This window comes from Phaethon aethereus (genome assembly GCF_964289735.1).
Source record: "Phaethon aethereus genome assembly, chromosome: 2".
In the NCBI taxonomy this organism is placed as follows: Eukaryota; Metazoa; Chordata; class Aves; order Phaethontiformes; family Phaethontidae; genus Phaethon; species Phaethon aethereus.
Genome location: NC_138582.1, coordinates 135,484,914 through 135,500,765, shown reverse-complemented (window position 1 = coordinate 135,500,765; position 15,852 = coordinate 135,484,914). Strand labels below are relative to the sequence as shown.

At 44.2% G+C, this 15,852-nt stretch overlaps 1 protein-coding gene across 1 annotated transcript; it reads left to right on the top strand.

The window, feature by feature from the left end:
* Positions 1 to 4,058: 4,058 nt before the first annotated feature.
* NPY (neuropeptide Y) lies at positions 4,059 to 13,311 on the top strand (the record flags this gene model as incomplete). Its single annotated transcript, XM_082015145.1, has 3 exons — positions 4,059 to 4,246; positions 9,553 to 9,633; positions 12,760 to 13,311. 3 exons carry the CDS (start codon positions 4,059 to 4,061, stop codon positions 12,782 to 12,784), a joined length of 294 nt encoding a protein of 97 aa, XP_081871271.1. The 3' UTR covers positions 12,785 to 13,311.
* Positions 13,312 to 15,852: the final 2,541 nt, after the last annotated feature.

The following is a 15,852-nucleotide window of genomic DNA, read 5'->3' as shown; positions in this document are numbered from 1 at the left end:
GTAGTATCTGGCAAAATAAAAATGTGAATGTCTAAGTGCTGCCATACCTGAACTATGCCTCTGTCTTTCTGTTCTCTCTCCCAGGCTGCGTTCTTTAACTCCATCCAGTTTTTCCCAACTTTCTTCATCAGATCTTCTGAGTCTTACTCATTTCTTTCCAACTACCCTCACCGCCTTCTTGTTCCCCTTTACAGCCCATCCTAAAGCTGCTTGTGGGAAGTGAGGCTCTGCCATTCGCCAGAATACAAATCCCTGCTTGCGTTGTGTGAGGACAGCAATGCTGGGCAAGCATCCATGTGGAGTAATGATCAACAGGCATCATCAAAGGTGCAGGAGACCTTGACTCTGGAAACCACTTGTAAAACACCCATTAAGATCACTGTGACCCAGGGACACTCAGTCTCACTGATACACTGGAGCCTATGTGTGTCTGTAACTTTAGGTGTAGGGTTTGTTTCATCAATTAAAAAATGCCGGTATTTGTTGTGTTAAGAGAATACAGATGAATATATTAAGTATCCAGAGTATGTTTTTTCTATGTTATTTAGGCTTAATATATGTTTTATGCTAGGAACTGGATGAGCCTGTATGGATTTTCAGTGTTTCAAAACAGAAGAAGAGAGAGGAAATTTTTGTAATAACTTGCAGAATGGCTCGAAACATGAAAGTTTCCAGACTCAAGAAAGCTGTGAGGTGTACGCTTCGTCTTAAATGATGCAACGGGGCATAAGCACACACCTGTAGCTGAGCAGTGCCTCAATACCGTTACAGGAATAGGCACTGTGGAAGGGAGGGTGATTAAAATTTTGAGTTCACTGCTTTGGGTTTCCCAAATTAAATGCTGGAACTGTACGGAAAGAAGTGTTATTCTGGAAGTGTGGTGGCAATGGGAAAGTTTGACATCTCATGAACCTTTAGGCCACTCAGAGTGGGGACACGAGTGCAAATTCAACACAAGGTGGGAGACGCTACTGTGTCCAAAGGTGGGATACAACAGATGAGTTGACTCGGGTCATGGTGCCATGGGGAAGAAAACCTGTCCCCAGACCCTGCCAAGCAACCTGTGGTTGCAGGAGCTACTGTTTGGTGTGGGAGGTGAATTTGATTCCTCCTCCTGCATAAGAGAGAGGGCTTCCCTCACTCCTCCTCACGCTGTGAAGCAAATTGACTGTTAGTGCTGTCTGTACCTTATTTTTGTGGGGGGCTGTTGCTCCTGACCCAACATTTTGTAGAGGGCCTTAGCAGGTATGGTTCGTTAATCGTCTCCTTGGAGGGAGCAGCTCACTGCTCATACCACACCACTAGGAAAAGCCAGGGACTCACCCAGGGTTTCTGGAGATGTCGACAGCTGACTGCCCGGGTGATGGTCTGGAGCTGCGCCGTGCCAAGTCGTGGCAGCACGACATACTGCTGCGTCAAGCAACACAGACATACCTGTGATGGAGGAATGTTGCTGCTTCCTTATACCCCAAGCAAGCATGTGGATGCCAGACTTCCCATTTATCTTGCTCTGCTTGCTCATCTGTTAGCTTACTCCTCCATTCTTTGAACTGCTTGAAGATTGCTAGTGTGAAAGTGCTGGTGCTAGTGGGAGAGAAGCAATCTCAGTTGTAAGTGGCAAAACAGTTCAACGGTGAGAAAGTCACCCCTGGTCCTGTGAGCCAGTGGGAGATGGTCGCGGCAGGATCAGGCCGAAGCTGGTGAGAGCTGTCATGATGGCACACTTTCCCAGATGCTTCAGTCTCTGGGGCTGTCACTCCTGTGCCCTACACCCCATAAAAGCTGATAAACTGGATCAATGCAAGCTTTGGATTAGGCAGCTTATTGGGTTCAGCGTGGCAAAGAGAAAGTGATGGAGCCAGAGCACAGTTGCTCTCCAGGGCATTTGCAGTGTCACAGGCATCAGACTATCACATCAGCTGCTTCTGTTGAGCCAGTGTGAGGACAACGTGGACACCGAATGTGCAGGAGTGCTGCTGGTGGGATGACAGAGAGCGCGGGGATGCGGTAAGGCCACTTTGAAAGACGTGATGTCACCCCGTGCACAGATCTGCTGAAATTAGGAGATAGAGTTGCTGGTTGTGGCATGGAACATTATTCACACACATTAAAATTCTTCACTCAGTGTGTGATAAAAAAGCAGCCTGTAATCTTGCTGTAAGGTTTGTGGCCAGTGCACTATGGAGTCACGAAAATTTAAAAATATCTCTTGATGTTAAGAGCTCTGGAACTTTCTTTGCTTCCATGGCTTGAAATGGACATAGTCCAGTGAGCTTCCTTGCACACTGCAAGAGCCATTTACTTGCTAGGGTGTTTTTTTTTTTAGATAATGTTGAGATTCTGTTTTAGGAGTGATTAAAGTGATTTCTGGCTTTGCGCTTGCAAACTGAATATTGTTTTTCAGAATCTGCTGGATTATTATTAAGCCAATAACTGCCTATGATAATAACTAGAGAAATCAATAACTACTTTTACAGTAGTATATGTATGATATAATTTTAGTATATGTCTTAAAGCTTCCTGTCAGTATGTCTAATGTTCTTACTTGGGTGATTTCTATTTTACCTTCAAATTAAAGTAAAAATAAGGTATGATGAGCATCATGATTTGTCATTCCAACTGGAATTAGTCATTGGTCATCAAGATGCTAATCAAATTACTTGTTTCTAAAGAATTAGCTTAATTTTACTAATACGTATGAATAGTTCCCATCTCTCCTGAGCTCTTCAACAAATTCTGAAACTTTCCTTGGGTTGGATTCATCTTGCCCAACCTCAGGCACTCTGGTAGTCAGGTGTCTAGTCTAGCCTGGTCGCCTTGGCTGCTGCTGTAAGCAGTGGAGGACGGTATGTCGCCAGAAGATGCCCACTCTGCTTATTTCAGACCTCTGTGGTACAAGGGATCAGATGACTGTCAGGGTGCCTGTCTCTCCCCACTGACTCTAGGTCTGGACAAGTTTAGGGAGACGTGTAAATCTGGTACCTTGGCCGGATCAGTCCCTGTAGTCCCATGGTGCTGGGAGAAGTTGCCGTGTCCCAGGTTCAGCAGTGGTTCCCTTGGGTCAGGACAGCTTCTGGAAAGGCTGTGGTGATCCCATGGCACTGGTGAGCTGTTTTCTGTGGCATGTGGCTCAGGCACAGAAATAAACCAGAATAAAGTCACTTTAGAAAAGCCACTCGGAAGGTAGCCCTGGGCAGGGGTGTAGAGGCAGAGTCTGCCACCCTGGCAGGGTGGGCGTGGAGGGAGGTACAATTTCGTTGCTGCAGCTCTGCTGCCGGTCCCCTGGGGAGTTAAGCCTCAAGATTTACCCATTTGGTAGGTATGATGTCTGAGCCTGTGGCACTGATTTGGTATTTTTGGTTGCCCCGGACCGTCTTGCTTTCTTGGCTTTATGTTCGGCAGCACTCCTGCTAAGAAGCTCAAGCTTGGGCCCCCTCCGGTACCGCAGGAGCAGGGTAAATTCGTTCCCCACACTCGCTCCCCTTCCCTCTCCGGCTCCGAGCACCGGGCGGCACGGAGGTCCCACAGCGGCGGGCTCCCACGGCCGGACCCGGGACACGCGGGGCCAGAGGAGGAGCCCGGGGGCAGAGCCCGGCTGCAGCCCGCGGGCGGGATTTGCCGGGGCGCGGGGGCGGTGCGCGGGCTGCGGGGGGGGGCGGCGGCGGCGCCCGCCCCCTCGGTCCCGCCCGGCCCGGCCGCGGTGCCCCTCCCGGGGCAGGGGCAGGCGGGGCGGAGGGGAGACCGGAGCCGACGAGGCGTGATCGCCCGAGGCCCCTCCTGCCTGCCGGGGAAGCCTTAAAACACCCCGGCGAGGCGCGGAGCCCCGCACTCGGGAGCCCCGACCCACGGGCAGAACCGCCGAGACGAGCCCAGAGCCGCTCCGTTGCAGCCGCCGCCGTGAGTACCGCGACGGGGCGGGAGTGGGGACGGCGACGGGCATGGGGACGGGGACGGGGGGCGGCCCGGGCCGGTCTGGGGCGCGCTGGGGCGGCCGCGCTGCTCCCGCCGTCGGGGCAGGTGCTGAGGGCGGCTCTCCTCCATCCCACCCCGCCGTGCAGATGCAGGGCACCGTGAGGCTGTGGGTGTCGGTGCTGACTTTCGCCCTGTCGCTGCTGGTGTGCCTGGGGACGCTGGCAGAGGCGTACCCCTCCAAACCGGACAGCCCCGGCGAGGACGCCCCTGCAGAGGACATGGCCAGATACTACTCGGCGCTGAGGCACTACATCAACCTCATCACCAGGCAGAGGTAGGCAGAGCGGCCCGGCCAGCACCTCCCTTTCCCGCTCCTCGGGCTGCCTTTTTCCTTGGCGAGGCTCAGGGGAGAAAGTGGGGTGCCCCCTCGCACCTGGGTGTCTCGCCCTGCTTCCCCCACCACCAAGGAGAGAAAGACGTGGTGCACAGACTCCCTTTAGAGCACCCCTGGGTCACCTCTGGGTGCTGAGCTGAATTTCCACCGTCCAAGTTGGCAGAAGGGGCAGGGGTGTCGATGCAGCCTGTGCTCTCTCAGCCCTTTCCAGCCCTGGCACAGACAGGCTGGCGGGCAGGAGCCTGAACCGCAGGGCAGCATGGGGAGAGCCCCCCAAGAGAGAGAGAAAACAAAACTAACCTGGGAGCTGAAGAGAGTTAGGTAGGGCAGCAGGAGCGGTTTCCCACTTCTGTTGCTGCCACCAACTCTAGTGAAAGATTTTGATGAGAACAAGTGCCCCTCTAGCCTTGCTGAGCAGCTGTAGTAGTCCAGGCGCTTTGTGCTTTGCCAGCTACTTCATGCAGCTGTGAGTGCCAAAAACCCCACTAGTCCTGACAAGAACTCTCTCAAGACCACAAGCAAGAACCCAAGCCCAAGCTGAAAAAGAGTGTGACCTGAACCTGGTTTCTGGGGATGACTTTGCTTGTTAAAGTAGGGATAAAGGCTCAGTCTGAAAAAGTGCAAATTATTAGAAAACATAATTTTCTTTGGGACCATCTGTCCAGTTTAGACTCTGTGGTTAATAGAAGTTTCCCCTGAGGTCCCTGAACAGTGTGTGACCCAGAAGAGCTTTGGCATATTTATCTGTTTGTTTAATATCAAAACCAGATGGGAGGTCTAAAATTAGGCTTTCATTTGTCCCTCTAGAAGTCTGAAGAATTAAATTAGAAGGGAGGCTATCGTGTAACTGAGAGCTTTCCCAGCAAACCCGTAACATTGCCTGCCAGTGCACTAATAGCATAACACAGATGAAGAGGCTGATAGAGATACAGTTCTTCTGTCCTGGACTTTTAAAGTAATATTCACAAGTTGTTCATGCGTATGGCGTGCTTCTGTGTGATAGTCTGTGCTCGGATAACTTTTTGTCTAGATGACTGCAAAAATAATCTGATCCTCGAGTTCTGCCCCTGCTGCCCTTTTCCCTTGTGTGTGATGGGATCTGCAGGCTGGTCTCTCATCTCTTTTTTTGCCTCTTTCATCTCTGATTTCAAAGGTGGTTCCTGTCCAAACCCAATTCATATTTAAAAACTAACAAGCAAAAGCCCCCAAACCAACTAAATGAAAACTCCTTCTGTATTCAACCTCCACTTGCTTTAATGTTGACTGTGTAGCATTTTTTCCTCATTTCTGGGGTGCAACTACACAGCTTGGAGGCTGAGACTGCTTTCATTCTTCTGTGTGGATATGGGTTCTGCAATGAACCAAAATAGTTATTGTTGCTGATGGATGAAACAATGCAGAATTTAAATTTTGTTCTTCAGGTTTCACCTAGATTTCCCACCCACTCCCTCATATTCAAAGGGAACAAAAAGAAGAAGTACAAGAAAGCTGGCAGAAAAAAGCACCACAATGGCAACTTCATGACACACATTTTAAAGTTGGCTACATAGGTTAACAAAAAAAAAAAAGTGGTGTGCTGTTTCCACTGTGTGGTGGATTAACAGTGCAGAAATAAAGTAATTGCCGCCTCCTTTTGGAAAGCTTAACTGAGCTCCTGGAGGTTCCCCATTTCGGCAGTGACAGAGTCACTCACGAAATGAATCAATAACTTCTGAAGCATTTTGGACTGGTCTAAGAATCATTTGGTTTCAGCAGAGGTGCTCAAACCTTTCTGTCTTGGTTCAGCTTTTTGCCTCTGCCTTTTGTGCTTGATGCTGCTCGGGAGCCCAGTAACAGAGGGGAGATGAGGGGTCCAGAGGCTTACCCTGCTCCTCCTGAGGGTGTGTGAGCAAGCTGTGCCCGACCTCTCACCAGATAAGGTGCCTGCAGCCTGGTCACTGTGCAACTGGTGAGATGGAGCAGTAAGAGCACGCTGGGAGAGGATGAGATTGATGCTTTTTTCTCTTCAGGCTCATCTGTCTAAGCTTGTTTGATGTTTTTGTGATTATGAATAACCTTCTGGCTCATCCTCCTGGCTTCTGCTTCTGACCTAACCAAAGCATTTGAGTGTCATTCCCCTCTGAGCTACTGTGACCCCACAGGGTCTTCACCCCAGCTCCTACGAAGCTTCTTCCTTCCAGACTAATGGAATCTTTCTCTTCTTGTTCTTAGCCCTTGTCTCTGTGGGTGCTTTGCTCCCTCTCTCCTTTGAGATCCTTCTCCTTCAGATCCATCTCATTTAGATTTGGACATCTGTGCCCATCAGCTTTATGCCCCTCTGAGGTTAGCTGCGGGAAACACGTACTTGTAGGGTGCAAGTCACCAGGCCTGTTTCAGACTTCTCATTTTGGGTGAGATCCTGTGTTCCTTAGCTGTCAGGTCTTTATGACTACAAAGAGAGCCTAAGGTGACCAACACAGACTCAGACTCCTACCCTGCAGATGTCTCTGTGTCTTTGGATTAGTCCCACCTCTGTCCTCAAAACCATCCTGTTGTCCTTGCCTCATACCCTCTACTGCACTCTTTGGGGGACTTTTTTCAGAGCCCATCTTCCCTTGAATCACTCCTCCTTCTGCTACTTGGTACTACCCATACTTCCTCTTGCCAACAGGCCCTCTTCCTTTTGTCTCTTGCAGCTTGCTCTTGCACCCGTGGCTCTTCTGTGCTGTAGCAAAACAGTAAGGCCATTCCTGCTGGAAACGGCTTCAGTCATAGGCAGAGCAGAGAATATGAAAGTGTGTCTGACTTAGGCAGTACTGATGCTCCCACTTCAAATCAACACCCTTTCACGTGGAAGGGAGCAAATCTTAAGAGCTTGGGTTTTTTGGTCAGTTTTCTGAATCAAGCCCACAAGATGCTTCTGAGATCCCTCAGCTCCCATTGCCAGCTGTGGACATTAATGGGATTTGACTCCCAAGACCCAAGTTTTCATGGTAAGCTTCGAGATTTCGCTGAGTCTGAGATACTATGTCCCTAATCAGAATAAGCACATTTACTCTTCGATCCCTTTGACTTCAGCTGGAGTTGTGGGTTATCAGCATGCCTGAAAAGACCTTGACGTCTCAGGCTGAGCATAAAACCTGGCTACGTATTTTCATAAAACTTGGAGCCTTGTTCTTTTAAAACAGCTGTGATATGTGATAAAAGTCTTTCCCAAACAGAAAATAAAGGCCTGGCTTTCTGTGTTCATGTTGTCTCAGAGCTGGGCAGGGTAGACAAGGAGCAAAGCATGAAGCAGCTGGAACAAAGATCTCTCAAGGCATTTCCTTCAGTAAGAAGAGACTGACTTCGTCCATGGTCCTTTTTTATTGTAGCTGTAGCATGGATGTTTCCCAGTGGCAAAATTATGGGACAGAGAGGAGGCTTAGGCATCTGACATGGGAAGAGCAGCTGCTCCTTGGCCAGCCCAGTTGGTCACGGTTGGCAATGGCCTCATGTGCAGCTTTGCTACATGAGGACATGGTGAGTCCATCCGGCACAGGTAGCAGCACTGGTCTAGCCGAGGCGCTGAAGGGACTCCTATAAAAGGTATCTACCCAACACAATCATCTTCATGATTTTTCTGAATCTTGGCACTCCAGAGGGTTGCTACCCATATCTTATTCAGATAAAACTTTCCAAGAGATTAGTGGGAGTTTTGCCCAAGCGTAAGCTGTTGGAGGAAGCTGTTGATTTGTTAAATCGATTTCTTTAGAACAACAGCAAATTAGATACCCACTCAGCTGAAGTCCAGGCCACATACATATTAATTGGAATAGGGAACTAGAAAGAAAGCAAGCCCTTTGTGGTGGTGGAGTGCAAGGTATTTGATTCAGCATCATGCTTGATTGCGTTATTGTAATAGCATTTTACTATGTCTGGCTGGTTCTCTTCAGATACCTGCTTTCAGTCAGTTTAGATTAAGAAATCTACTTTAAAACTCTGAAACTGATGCTTTGTCTTTCTGCAGCACAGGTGATGTACTGAAATGATTAAGGCAATGTAGAAATACAAAAAGTTGAATAAAATGATTGAAAAGTAAGATTTTTTTCCACTCTTCAGTAAGTCATGCCATCAACAGGTAAAACTGCTAGCTTTTGAAATATAGTTTGGGAAGGTTTTTTTGGTTTTTTTTCCCCCAAAATTTAGATCAAGTCACTGGAAAAACATCTTGATAGCCATGGATAAAATCTAAGTCCTTAATTACACCTTTGATTTGTCTGGAATCAGAATTTCACTCAAGCAGCATTCACCAAGCTGTTATCTGTTAATGTACTTTGTGATTCAGTCTAATTACATATACAAGTTACAAACCATGATCTTAATTCCTTCCAACCAAGGGAGCATTTGCTTATAGTTATCACTCTTAGACTAACGAATCCTTATAGTGAAGAAGCATCTGTCAAGCTGGCTGCTCATTGTCGCTTCTGTTTTATCAGGAAAAGAGAGCAAATTCCTTCCCAAGAACCAGGAATTGCAGTACTTTTAACTGCTAAGCAGTGTGTACTATCCAAGATTTAAAAAAAAAAAGCAATAGAAAGACAGCTGCTGTGTAAGTATAGGACAAAGATAGCTGGTGGTATCCCATCCCATAATCAAAGAAGATCTCTGATTCAGAAAGTTTTCTCTCCCATGACTACGTAGTTCAAAAGAGATGATTACCTTGGGGTAGCTCAGTTTTTACAACCTAATGTGCTATGTGTTGGGCAGCCCCAAATGTACGAGCTATCTTAAAAAATCTTGGCTAGCTCCTTGGATAATATGGCATATCTGAGTTAGTTTTCTATCCACTTAATAGATAAAATTGACTCCTCACTTACAATACTGCAGCATCTAAAACAATGAGAAAGTTAATGGAACCGGGTTTGTAGGCAGGAATGACTTGCTCAGAGGTCACGTCGTGCACAGCTTCCTCCCCCTTCCTCTATGCTCACATCAGTAAGGTGCGAGGCCTTAGAGTATCCAGGAACAGCCATCGAACTGAGAAATATTCAGAGTTTCTCAATACTACCATGTAACATGATCATGGAAAAAATATATCTGAAGAAATACTGAAGAGAGAACATTTTCTCACATGGCTAAGTCAAGTTAAAATAGTTGCTGGAAAGTTGTCTTTATGTCTGCTGTATTCCGTTTTTCTGAAAAGATTTGTTTAACGGTTCCATACTTAGTCTTAATTTTTAAAAAACTGACATATACAAAAATATACTTTTCTTCTCTTTCCTTAGATATGGAAAGAGATCAAGCCCAGAGACACTGATCTCAGACCTCTTGTTGAGGGAAAGCACAGAAAATATTCCTAGATCCAGGTATGTATGAAGGAGTTTTGTGGTGGCTTTTGCTCCTCGTTTAGATTTAACAGTTTCATTTGTTATCAATAAATATGTTTCACAGGGAGAAAACACGTCACCAACAGCTGGGTAAATATGCCCTGAAAAACCATTTTAATTCTTTTATTCTTTAATTCTCTAGTAGCTTTTGTTAAGAGATAACACCGTCTATGAATGCAAGAAATGCCTTACCAGATATAATATAGTCCAAAGTCCTAATTTCCTGATTTTGGGAGCAGGCCATACCTGCTGTGTGGAGGAAGGGAAGCGTTCCCACAACGCTTGCCTCTTACAGGGCTTTATTACACAGAATTGTATCCCGATGCTTGATGACAGACTAGAGCCCCGATAAATGCCATATTTCAACTCATTTGCTTCTCAAACAGATTTAAATTTTTCCTCTAAATTTGTATGAGTGGTAAACGTGCACATACATTAACTTATACACAAATGCATGGCTATGACTGGTCTTCAAAATGCAGTATTTCACACTGGTTTTGTACCTCATATTTTACAAAGGGAAAAAGGCCTTTATATTTCCATTTGCACTTGGTTTAAAATAACAGTGGTCTTTCAAGCAACAGTGGGGTTTCAAATGTACATACTGTATTTATCTAATTAGATAATGACACTTTAGCTATAATGTAAGACACTGTAGTAGTGACTACAATTTACACAGCTAAAAGTTGAAAAATACGATACGATATGTCTCATGAAAGAAAATACCAGTTTTAGTTTTGCTTACAATCAAGCATGAATGAGCTCAGTTTAAGCCTTGACTGATAGCCTGAAGTTTGCTGATAATACTTCTACTGCAGAAATAAATGTTTTATGCAGTAGTCATCTCAGGAGTCTACAAGAAAATGCTCTGCGTTTTCATCAGCTGTGCAAAGGCTCAATTAGATTAGTTAAGTACTTAAGCATAATAGTCTGTAGCACTGAACTTAGGGGCATGATCTTGTCACTGAAAAGTGACCAGAATTTCTACTGCCATCAAGGGAGGTTGTCCATGAGACTTGCGGTTCTGCGCATAGGGAGACCATTGACTTATGGTTTGATGACTAACCGCAGCTGTGGGGATGCAGTTTTCTCTGCAGATGCTTATGTAAAAAACTGCGTGGAGTGCAGTGAAACGTATTAGACTATTTTGTGTTTGGTAATGACAAGGCAGAGCCCTCACATAATGGGAAATTTCCGCTGCCATGAATTTGAGGCAACACACAGGGTAGTACAAAGTCTAATACTCTCTGTAATTTTCACCCCTTCATAACAAAACTTTATGGTTATTACTATTGTTTCAATAATGCTATTTATAACACACCAGGGAGCAAAAACTCATGAGCAAAATAACAAACTAGTCTGCATTTAAGATCAAGAATTGATGAGAAACAGATTTTTATTTCATACCCCCTGCAACAGCACTTTAAACTGAGTATGGTGTTTGTCATTCATCGATGACAATTATGGGAGTACTGGGAACAATGATGTCTAATTTCCTATGGATATGTTTTCTAGGATAAACCCCTGTATGGATTCTGAACCCCACTCCAGTTTTTTCCTCCATGTGAGGACATAATTAAATCTTCTTTCTACCCAGCCCTGTGTTTCATGGAACTTAATATCTCTGAGATATCTGTACCTCTCTCTGACTTGGTTGAAATTGTCCAGAGGGTTTGAAAGCTGGTGGGGAAGTTTGAGGAGGCACACAGTGGTGGACAGCTAGACAGACAGCAGATGTACCCAGGTACAGCACAGCTGCCTAAGCCTTCCTCCTGGAGGAAGCCAGGCTGAACGAATAAAAGGCAGGCTGGTATTATTCTGAACATCAATTAATGAAGTATACGTTTTAGAAATAGTTATATATGCAGCCAGTTACAGAGCTTGCACTCAGTGAACCAGTGAGAGAGAGACACAATTCATGAGTTCTCGGGAACAAACTTTGTAAGTAAACATTGAGGTATTAATAAAAAACTTAACTGTATTCAGCCTGGCTGGCCTGGTTTGACATTTCACTTTTGCTGACTAATATATGGCTCAAAGTATTTTGCAGCCTAGGTGTATGTCTGACCGTATAAAGAAAGTTTAGAGAGGTTCTTATAGAAACCAGTTAAAATATAGGACGTTAAGAAATAAAAAAATGGAGGCACCTTGACATAAGTATAAATAAGTTCTTATGACACAAACACGTGATGTGGCATGTTTCTGATCTTGTCGAGCCTGTGGAGTCATGAGAAAACCTTTAAAACTCAAAAACAGGATGTGTCTCCCCTACTGCTTCTTCTTTAAAAGTTAGGTGTCTAGTGCGAAGTAGTTGTCTAGGCTGCCTTTGCAGTCAATCGGAGGGACAGGTATCTCCAAAATGAGCTGTCCATCTGAAAATGTGCAGGATCAATTGCCCTCTCAAGATGTCAGTGTCTCCCCAGTGACTGTGAAAGAAGACTAGATGTCCAACTTTTAGATGGCAAAAATTACAGCAAATGCACTTCCTCTAGTCTCTCTCCATGTTCTGCACTTGTTGACTTACTTGCTGCCTAGACAGATCAGCTATTTGCAAGCAGAGGTCCTCTAGATCAAATCCTGCCCTCAGCACCCCTTTCAACACGTATTTGAAATGTTTGGTATTGAGCAGTGTAATACCACAATAATATTTTAGGGTGGTGGCTGTGGACTTCAGTTTTGTTTGAAGGTGCTAACAGCATGACATGTGGGTTTCTTCTTGGGTTTTTCTTGTCCCAGTGAATTCTTGTTGGAAACTGCTTACTCCTGAGTAAGTGCGAAAAATACCTCTATTTGTATTTCAACATATCATAGTTTTCTAGCTGAATTTCATTAAGCCCTTCTAATGGCATAAAGCAGCTTTGCCATCTGGGCAGCAGCATGGAGGGGCAGGTTCTGGTACCAATGTGTAGTCATTTGGCCAACCAGGATGCCTCTGCTTTGGTGGGAGTTGCATATACAATCTTGAACTGCAAATATGCATATGTATTCCTTATTGCTGCTATTATTAAAATGAAAATTTTAAGTAGTCCTAACTCGGGGTTTTTCAGAAGGGGCTTTTAAATATGTTTAATGTTTTTTTTTTTTAATTCATAATATGTGTTGCAGGTTTGAAGACCCTTCGATGTGGTGATGGGATTTTCAGCGCACTGTCAAAACTTTTCCTAGTTTTCAGTACATATTCCACGTCCCTGAAGCAAATCAGAGCATCATTCCCAGTGCATGCAGCCATTGTACTGAATTCTGTAGAGTTTTTCCTTCATCATATTTGTATATACCTCTATTTAAATAAATTATTTGTGCATTCCAAAATATAACATACTAAATGAAAACAAGCAACCCTGTCATTGGTATAGCAAAGAGTTGTTTTAAACTATTAAAACTGAATTATAACCTCCCTGCACTCTAAAGTAGTATGGACAACAATAGTGTCACAGTTATTACAGTAATTAGTGTGCAAAGTAAGATAAAGGCATCATTTATTGTAGCCTCAAACTCAGCTCAGCTGCTTGATTTATCCAAAACTGTTTAAAATAATTTATTGCAGACTATATAATTTAGGAAAATAGTGTTCTGGGAGGTGATTTTTCAGAATCACCATACTAGAAACTTAATTTAGTACTTACATTGACAAATGTATTAAAATGAACAACATTTTCAAAATACAAAGAAATAAGTCACTGCTTAATTCTGCTAACTCCTCAAAACTGGTTTGAAGCTTGGCTGTAAGCCTAGATTAGGAATTTTAAATGAAACAGATGTAACATCTTTGTTTTGGCAATATGGAAAGCAGCAGAAAACAATATCTAAAATAATTAATAAAACAGGACAAATCTACAGCTATTTGTGCCAGAAAAGAGACGTTTAACATTGCCTAAGGGCTTGGAAAGGACCACACTGAGAAATCACAACCCTTTGGTACCTGCATTCTGAGCCTCTCTCATTTGGAGTCATTCATGGTTCCTGTTTCCACCATGAGAAGGTAGCTGGAGCAGGGACAAGGGGAACTGTCCTCAGGTTTTAATTTTCTTTTTTTTTTTTTTTTATTTTATTAATTTCATCACTAGCCTAATGAAGGACTTAGACACAAGCACCTCCAAAGAAACCCTCGAAGTTTTCTATTCAAAGTAATATAATATAATGGCAGCATGTTACCCTTGTTCTTAAGCGTTTTAGTTCACAGATACGCATCTTGAAGTATGGTCAGGGCCCACACTGGGCATGACACAAACGCTGGTCCTTGGTTCCTGATATTTAGACACAACGTCTTTTACTTACACGCTGTGACTAAACACTGGGTAATAAAGCACGTAAAAAGTTCCAAATAGGAAAAGAATCAGCGTGAAGGTTTAATGTATTTACACCTCATTGCCATTTTTTGAACGTTTCCGTACGGCTGTTGCCCCCATGAGAGATGCGTCGGTGCAAGTAAGTTCCAGATTTCTATAAATGCACACTGTTACCAGGTTCCCAGGATGTGCAAGCTTTTGTGGTCACACTTTCCTCAGTAAAGCATAACTTATTTTTCCTTTTCATTTTCTTTTTGGCTTATAAGAAAGATGGGGACAGACTTTTTAGGAGGGCCTGTTGCAACAGGACAAGGGGTAACGGTTGTAAAATAAAAGAGGGTAGATTTAAATCAGATACAAGGAAGACATTTTTCACAAGGGTGGTGAGACACTGACACAGGTTGCCCAGAGAGGTGGTAGATGCCCCATCCCTGGAAACATTCCAGGTCAGGTTGGACAGGGCTCTGAGCAACCTGGTCTAGTTGAAGATGTCCCTGCTCACTGCAGGGGGGTTGCACTAGATGACCATTAAAGGTCCCTTCCAACCCAAAGATTCTATGGTTCTGTGATGCATAAAATGCTTGGGTGTCACCGGAATGGGCAAATTTTGCTTTTAGCAGCAACTACTTCACTTAGAGGCTTGATGATGGGTCCCACAGTGCTACACATGGAATTGTGAGGATTAAGAGCAGTCTAGTGTTACAAAAATATTTGGGGTCCCTGGTATTATGTTCAGAGGAACTTCAGGATGGCCACAGCTTGCTGGGGCTAGCATCAACCACAGGCCAGGACCTGCTGGGTTAGAGTCCACATAAAGTTCTGCTTCGAATAATTATTAAAACGAAGATTGGAAATTAGTGAGGTATCTGCTATATAATATCTCTAATTTCCAGTAATTCCTAGTATCAATACACATGTAAATGACCGTGTAAATGTTAAAATCAGTAGATGATAAACTAAACTCATGTTGCTTAGCACTATCATTACAAATGTGCTTTAGTGGAGAAAGGAAGAGTTAAAGGAGAATTAGTGCGTGCTAATTGCTCATGCTGAGCTGTTCCACTAAATTACCTGAGTTTTCCTGAACTTCAAGAACACCCATCTGTATAGAAAGCTAGACAAATCTAAAAAATGCGAGGTTTATTACCTTGTGAGCTGTCAAAGACAGAAGCAAGGCAAAGCACTCACACTATTTATCTATCCACCCTGTGCTATGATTCTCTTTCTAAAATCTTTCTGTGTCCTCTGTGGCAGACACCACATTGCCATAGAAGTCCGGTGTGCTTAGCGCTTACCTTCCTTGTGTCCTTTATATATCGCTCTTGACAGGGCCAGGACATTGAAAATATTGGATCAGCTCTCCAAATCGCAGGATAGACTTAAAAAATGAGCTATGAAATGAAGATAAATGCTAGATTTGTTTGGCATGGCTTCTGCATTTTGACTTTAGGGTTAACCTTTTCATCTTTTTCTCTCTAGCCATGAGAAACAGAGCCTTGTTTCTAAAACAAAGGCTGAAACTTATGTCAGAATCTGAGGAAGCACCAGGAAAAACAAGGAGTGAGAACCATAAAAATAGGCAATAGTATTTTCTCCTTTAGTCATTTTGTTTTTGAAATCATGAGGAATGTACATAGATAGGTGTAAAACATTTAAAAGACAGTCCACCTTTACCTTTGGCAATTTCTGTAATATACATCTCAGTTATGCCCAACTTTGATTTAACCAAAGAGAGGATCTTAGACAATCCCATGTATCTTCTCTTCTAGGAGAGGAACGTCTGTCTATCCTTTTCTGTCTCCATCCCTAGAAACCCAGCCCATTGCAATGCTTTCAGCTCTTCTGTGCCAAAAGGCACGAATTCCCCAGTCCTCCTCTATGCGTATTTCCCTTCTCCCTAGCCATGGAGTGA